Source organism: Pseudorasbora parva, chromosome 10, assembly GCF_024679245.1.
Source record: "Pseudorasbora parva isolate DD20220531a chromosome 10, ASM2467924v1, whole genome shotgun sequence".
NCBI classification, from domain to species: domain Eukaryota; kingdom Metazoa; phylum Chordata; class Actinopteri; order Cypriniformes; family Gobionidae; genus Pseudorasbora; species Pseudorasbora parva.
This window is the reverse complement of record NC_090181.1, coordinates 42,648,104-42,655,572: the sequence shown is the minus strand read 5'-3', so window position 1 is coordinate 42,655,572 and position 7,469 is coordinate 42,648,104. Positions and strand designations below refer to the sequence as shown.

The 7,469-nt window shown below is 39.4% G+C and overlaps 1 protein-coding gene across 2 annotated transcripts; it reads left to right on the top strand.

Moving 5' to 3' along the window:
• Positions 1-423: 423 nt before the first annotated feature.
• LOC137091599 (ornithine decarboxylase-like) lies at positions 424-6,775 on the top strand. 2 transcript variants are annotated; one of them, XM_067456187.1, is made up of 10 exons: positions 424-533; positions 1,323-1,463; positions 2,447-2,570; positions 3,235-3,408; positions 3,547-3,719; positions 4,015-4,315; positions 4,401-4,563; positions 4,803-4,915; positions 5,006-5,220; positions 6,494-6,775. In XM_067456187.1, the coding sequence occupies exons 3-10, from the start codon at positions 2,469-2,471 to the stop codon at positions 6,630-6,632; spliced, it is 1,380 nt and encodes a 459-aa protein (XP_067312288.1). In that variant the 5' UTR covers positions 424-533; positions 1,323-1,463; positions 2,447-2,468; the 3' UTR covers positions 6,633-6,775. The 2 variants fall into 2 exon arrangements, with proteins under 2 accessions (XP_067312288.1, XP_067312287.1); XM_067456186.1 differs by having other exon boundaries at positions 4,800-4,915.
• Positions 6,776-7,469: the final 694 nt, after the last annotated feature.

The window sequence follows — 7,469 nt, the reverse complement described above, 5'->3', positions numbered from 1 at the left end:
GAGAGGACACTAAAAGGTGTTTGTGTGTATATTCAAACTGTTTTTCAGCTATAAAGGTTTCCAATAATCAATAAAAGTTCCGTTTGTTGTTTATGTTTAGAAACCCAACCACAACCGTTATATTTTTGTTATTTATTTATTTTTGAGTATTTGTTTTGGGGGGATTCTGTATCATTAACAGGTTTTAGTATAGTAATGATTAATAATAATTTACCAAACGATAAATTAACTTAGTTTCATTGGGACGCGGGAAGTCTGTTACTAGTTCTTTATTCAGCTCCTCCACACGCTCGCGCTTCGAGCCGCTAGCAAGAACAAACCGGTTCGCTCTCTCGGAGGAAGCCGGTTTCAGCTGGTGCGTCACCTTGGAAACCACGTCACTATATATAGGGCTGAGAGCGAGAGCCGGCTTTTACTCCGAGTCCGACAGTACGTCAGTTGCTCACCACAGCCGTTTGCACGCGAGGAGATCAACGTTATTCAATTCCAGCTGCCTGGTCTAATGGGAACACTCTTTGTAAATGCGTTTTAAGGTGAGTTAACGTTATATGATATTTGTTATATGAATATAACCGTTGTGTTGGGATAAACTTTCAGTGTTGGTAGAGTCTAATCATAAATTAACAAGCTAGCCGGTCTGCCGCGAGTTAACTTGCATCGCTAAAATTGTGTTTCGGACCAGTTTAATGTTAATAATTGTGTCTTGTGGCCTTCCGTTGTGAGTCAACGTGGCCGGTGTGTCACGCGTAACGTTTACTTTGATAAATGTTATAACAAATACCTTTATTGTCGGAACCAGCTGTGATGACAAATCGCGAAGGTGTTAAAATAACTGTATATCTTGATTTAGTAAACGCTAGTGATTATTGTAAAGATCAATGAATGAAGTCGGTTTGGACTCACGCTGCAGAGCCTCGCTAGCCTGAATGACTGCGTTCTATTGGCTGAGCAGAAATCGGAAGCCGGCTGGATCTGATCAGTGATTGGCTGACTGGAATGCCTGTTATAGTTTGTGCTACCAGAGCTTTTCCTTATTGGGTAACTGGTGTAGTCGTGCTCTTCGGAGGGGAGGGACTAATTTTATTGCCTTTACGTAAATGCCCGGCATCATGTGGAAATGTGTGCGGCTTCCAGTTCCTTTGAGTTTCATAATTTTACACGATGTGGTCTGTTGCGATAAACCACACTTTTCGTGTTGTAATAAAAGTTTCTCACACACACTGTGACTTACCAAAAACTTCAGAGTTATATTGGACTGATTTGTGACATGCACTTTTTTTAAGGCTTTGAGAATAATTCTCGTGTCATCTTGACCCTTTCAGAATTCTTGCTTGAGAGAAGTACACACTGGCCCTGGCCTTGAGGCTTATCTGAAAGGATTCAACTTCACTGGTGAACCTCCCTGGCTGTCTGACGTCTGTTAGCACATCAGTATTATTATTCCATCTCTTTCCATTCATCTGGTAAGTCATTATGAGTGATATAAGTGAATCAAAATTAAATTAAAAATGTGGAAATATAATCTTAAATCATGGAAGTTTTTGAACGTAAATATTTTAGTAATGCTGATCACTTTTAGTGAAATAAGTTGTTAAACATCTATCTATCTATCTATCTATCTATCTATCTATCTATCTATCTATCTATCTATCTATCTATCTATCTATCTATCTATCTATCTATCTATCTATCTATCTAGTCCTAAATCTATATACTATGAAGGTTTTTTCCGCCACAGAATAAAACATTTTAAAAGATAATTGCAACTTTTTCTCTCACAAATGCGCAATTCACACTTATTTCTCTGAATTAAGGGATTTAAAGTCGCATTTTGCAACTTTATATATCAATTCTGTGAAAAGAAGAGATTAAATAAAATGTATTCTGTGGTGGAAACAATATTTCAAAACATCCTGCATTGTTTTGTGAAGATTTCAGAATTGTTTTAAAATGTTACATTTGAAGTGTGAACATTTTAAAAGCTTTCAAAAATGTCATAAGTTTTTAGTCAAACTTTTGGTTACAATGGTGACAAACATTTAACAATAAACGTTTCTCTAAATGCATTTATGTTAATGAAATTATTCTAATTTTATTCCATTTGAATTTATCTTGATGTACTAAAATTAGAATAAAACTAAAACTGAAAAAAAAAATATATATAAAGCCATATAAATAATAAATAAAAAGGAGACCATAGACTTTAAAATTAAAACAACAATGGAAAATGTTAATTAACTATTGCTGAAACTCTAATGGTATCTCAATGATATTATAATGCTACTGATGTTAGTGGAGGCTTTAACTGCACAGTAGCTGTGATGGGTCACTGGAGCAAAGATAAGCGGCTTCTCTGATAGTCTTTCCTTGAGTTCAGCAGCCACTGAGTAAAGGCTGTTATCTTAGAGGTCACAGTTTATAACACTCCTGCCATTTTCTTTAACAGTTTCTTTTGTAATACAAACACAATGAGCACACTGGCTGGATCAGACTTTGACTTCACCTTCCTGGAGGAGGGATTCTGTGCACGGGATATCGTGGAACAGAAGATCAACGAATCATCCTTATCGGTGAGTTAACCCTTTGCTTTATACCTGCACACCTACCTGTCCGCTTAAGGCAGGGAAAGGCTATTTTGTGCTCTGGTCAATTTTTAGGTTTTGGGTTATTTTGCATTTCTTATTGCGCTTCAATAAGTTTGACGCTTATATTGTGCTTATTGTCTTTACACTAGTCTGAAAAAAATGTACACTTTTATATGTTTGTTGCACTTCATATAATTGATTTATATTACAATTCTGTTATATCAAAAGGAGTTTTTCTTAAAACATGGTGTTTTTTTCTCTCTTTTTTTTCTGCCCATTTAACAGTGATGTCTGATTTATGGAGTGACAAACTTTTAATATGTCGACCAAATAAAACCAGAATTTTGACTCTATCTAATGTTCAAATTTCTGTTCTGGAAATGTATGAAAAAAGTGTTTGTTTGTTTTGTTTTTTATTAAATGATGCTCATTTGCGTATTTAAACGTAATATTTCAGATAACTAGTATATAGTTATTTATGTGGTGTAAAAAAAAATATGCTTCCCGTTCTTTATGCAAAAGGTTTTTGATTTTTGTGATGTGACGGTCATGTTTTCATGAGAATCATGCATAATTCATCTTAAATACAATTCCATCCTAAATGGATATCCAGTCAACCGGTCTGATCCAATCTCTTATCTTCCTTCAGGATGACAAAGATGCCTTCTACGTGGCCGACCTGGGTGACGTCCTGAAGAAGCACCTCCGTTGGCTGCGCGTTTTACCCCGCATCACACCGTTTTACGCAGTGAAGTGCAACGACAGCAGGGCTGTGGTCACGACACTGGCGTCTCTCGGAGCTGGATTCGACTGTGCAAGCAAGGTATGTGGCCGATTCTTTCGTTCAACCTCCTTAAATCAGTTCTCCACGTGTCTAGGTGGCATCAGCAGCAAACTGCACGTATGTTTAGCTGCTTTAATCCCGTATTAACCCGACTTTAATCCTCCTTTCCTCTGCTAGACGGAGATCCAAATCGTGCAGTCTGTGGGTGTGGATTCCAGCAGGATCATCTATGCCAACCCCTGCAAGCAGGTGTCTCAGATCAAATACGCCTCTGCTCACGGAGTGCAGATGATGACGTTTGACAGCGAAGTGGAGCTCATGAAGGTTGCACGATGCCACGATAGTGCCAAGTGAGTAACATCACCAGAACCAGGTCTCAAAATAATCGTGGTCGGCCGATATAATGGCCACATCTTTAAGAGCTGGGTAAATGATAACCAGCTTGTATATCAACTTTGGAGAAAGTGACCTAAATGTGTTAGAAAAGACACCGCTCATAAACCAATAATATTAAGACTAATGCTGTACTCAGGTGTTGTCAAAATGAAAGACCCACTCATGACACTTCTCAACCAAACAAAAAGACTGTACATAAAGTAAGATTGTGCATCATGACAATTAAACTCACATTTTCTGTGTCTGCAGACTTGTTCTCCGTATCGCCACTGACGACTCCAAGGCCATGTGCAGGTTAAGCGTGAAGTTTGGTGCCACATTAAAGAGCAGCCGGCTGTTGCTGGAGAGGGCGAAGGAGCTTGGGCTGGATGTGATTGGGGTCAGTTTCCATGTGGGCAGCGGTTGCACTGATCCTGATACGTACAGGCAGGCCATCTCTGATGCACGCTGTGTTTTTGACATGGGGACGGAGCTGGGATATAACATGACCCTGCTTGATATTGGCGGAGGCTTTCCAGGCTCAGATGACACCAAACTGAAATTTGAAGAGGTATTTAATTTTTTTAAATCATTATCTTAACTTTGGTTGATTGAAGACGTTTCGCTGATAACCTTTTGTTTGTTTTGGTTGTCAGATCGCTGCTGTGATAAACCCTGCACTGGATAAATACTTCCCTGCTGACTCTGGCGTGAGGATCATTTCTGAACCTGGCCGCTATTACGTGGCGTCTGCGTACACTCTGGCGGTCAACATCATTGCCAAAAAGGTCATCATGAAGGAGCAGTCAGCCTCTGATGGTAAAAGCAAACATCCAAAACCATGTTTCTAATATGCTCTTAAATGATTTTAACTGAAAAGACATATTAATATTCAGTAGTATTATAGATTTAACGGCACTGACACTATCGGACAAGAAAACTGTTAAACTTTGCAGCATCAACACCATTATTGATCTAAACCAAATCCTCATTTGAAGCGCTATATGAATAAATGTGACTTGACTGACTTGATTGAATTTTTTCCTCTACTTCAGAAGAAGAGGATGGGACCAATGACCGAACCTTGATGTACTACGTTAATGATGGCGTATATGGTTCCTTCAACTGCATTCTGTACGACCACGCACATGTCTTGCCCACTCTGCACAAGGTGTGGAAATGAGTCCATCAGTTTATCCTTTTTGTTTTGTTTTTGTTTTATTCCCTCTAAAACTAACCCGTAACCCACAATCTCTTGCAGAAACCCAAGCCTGATGAACGCATGTACCCATGCAGTATTTGGGGCCCGACCTGTGATGGGCTCGACCGCATTGTGGAGCAGTGCAGCCTGCCTGACATGCAGGTGGGCGACTGGCTGCTGTTCGAGAACATGGGTGCCTACACCGTAGCCGCATCCTCCACCTTCAATGGCTTCCAGAAACCTGATATTTATTACATCATGTCCCGAACAGCCTGGTAAGTAGGGTTTGGGAACCAGTTTTTGTGGCATTCGGCTGTTCTTTATCGTTTTTCTCGATTGCTTAGACACATTTCTTGAAAGCTGCTCTCCTTTTATCTAAACTGTGAACACAATTTTCAAGCTACATTCACAAAACCCTCAGACTCTTCTTGCAAAACTTAACTTTCACCTCAAAACCGTTCAATCTGTGCTCAACTGATCTGTGTTGTCAAATCGTGCACCAAGTCAATCAAAATTAAAATCATTACTGAACAGTCACTAAACACGGCATGGAAAAATGCATGAAGCTGGAGAAATAAATGTCTATTGTTCACTGTAGGCTAAATGCATGTTGCAAATCAAAGTTTTTTTTTTTTTTTTTTTTTTAGCACTTGTACAAAAAGACAAACCGGAAATCTTGCGTGTTTGCCACTTGCGAACAGTACTCTTCCTCTCAGGTTTCTGTCCCATTGTAGGGCCTCATAAACCAGTGCTCTCTGAACTGGCTTACTGTTCCCTCACATCTTTAGTCACAAGTGTGATCAATATTGAGTTGTTGTGCTGAAGTGGTGACATCTGTGCTTTTTAATTGTGTTTGACTTTCGTCACCTGTGCTCACCATTATGCAGCACGGGTGCATCACGATGAAAATGTGTTGGCAAGGTGTGTCTAAACCATAGACTGTAAATAAATATGGACGTAGTGTCCGTGACGTCACCCATAGGATTCCGATAAGCCGTTCTGAAGCATAAAGTAGAGACGAGCTGGGCGTCGCCATCTTGCGATCGAGTCATCGCGCGTCACTCCTGGATAACAGAAAACAGGCAAAAATGTGGGAGGAGCTGAGGTGACGCAATGACTATAGACAGCGGATAAACGGCTATCCACCTGTCATTCAAAGTGGCCACGCTCTTAATTATCCAGAACTTTAAGGCTTTATATAACGTAAACAAATTATTAATAAAAAAATTCACCCCACTCAATTAGCCGTATATTCCAAAACCACAATTTGTAATCTGTAAAGTGCCTGTCCCTAGTGGCCAGTTGAGGAATTCGTTTACATTACTTCTGTATTGGCTTCTAGAGAGATCGCGGGAGGTTGCCGCTTGGTCTAAACAGGTGAAAAGTGCTTATGGTTTTACCAAAAGAGTGATTGATTCAGTCAGTGGGTTCAGGCAACTGAGCATTTGGTTCAGACAATAGGGTTTAGTGTTTTAGCAATTGAGGAAAAACTGTAAGTCAATCATTACTGGAAAAGGCTGTTTTTGACTGTGTGAACTTGTATTGCAGGCAGTGCATGCAGCAGATTCGTGCCCAGGGGATTCCACTTCCTGTTGAGGAGCAATGCACTGGAAACATGCCATCCCACTGCGGACGCGAGAGCACCTTGGACGTGCCAGCCAAGCCAAGCCCTGCTCAAGTGCTGTAACGCTCTCCGACCAACACAACCAGAGCCAGTTCACATTCAGACAGCGTTTGTCATGTGGTTTACACAAAACACTGTCTTGAGGTCCATCATTTCCAAATGTGTGCAATTGAATAACACAAGTTCGATAAACTATTTTAAATGCAGCTCTTTTGCCTGTTGTTTGTAAACGTTGCGAACACTTGATCTGAAAGACGCACAGGTTTTTTTTGTTTTTTTTTCAGCTTTTTTTTAAACTAATTTTGATATATATACATATGAATACTTGTAACTTGAGGCCAGATAATGGAGTGGAGGAGACGAGGGAGGTTTAACTGTATAGCTGTTTTGTTTTTTTTGTGCTGGAAGAAGGTCTATTCCTGAACTGATTCCCCCTCTTAAACATCCAAATGGAAGACATGCTACTATTTTCCATGGAGGAGCGTTAAGAGCTTGTTGAGAGAACATTTCATGAAATGGCTGCTGTTCAATCTAATTTGAAATCGAGATCTCACCCTCCTTAAAGACATGCACATTTCCATTTTCACTTTTACTTGATTAGTAACTTAATATTAATATTATTGACCTAAAATGTATGCCACTGATGCATTTGAAGCTGATTTGAAAGAGATGGGACTGCATTTATATTGCTTTCCTATGGAAACTTTTTTTTTTTTTTTTAAGTTTTGTATTTTTATATAAATAAAGGTAGTTGTAAAATGTTGGTTTGTCTTGCTTTTGATATGCGTGCCTCAGTATTTTACAACTGAGTATGTGGGTTACAGGCACTGAAACAAACCAGGAATAACTAAATATGGTTGTCAATTAAGAAAGCTTCATGGCTGTTCAAAGATTATTGAT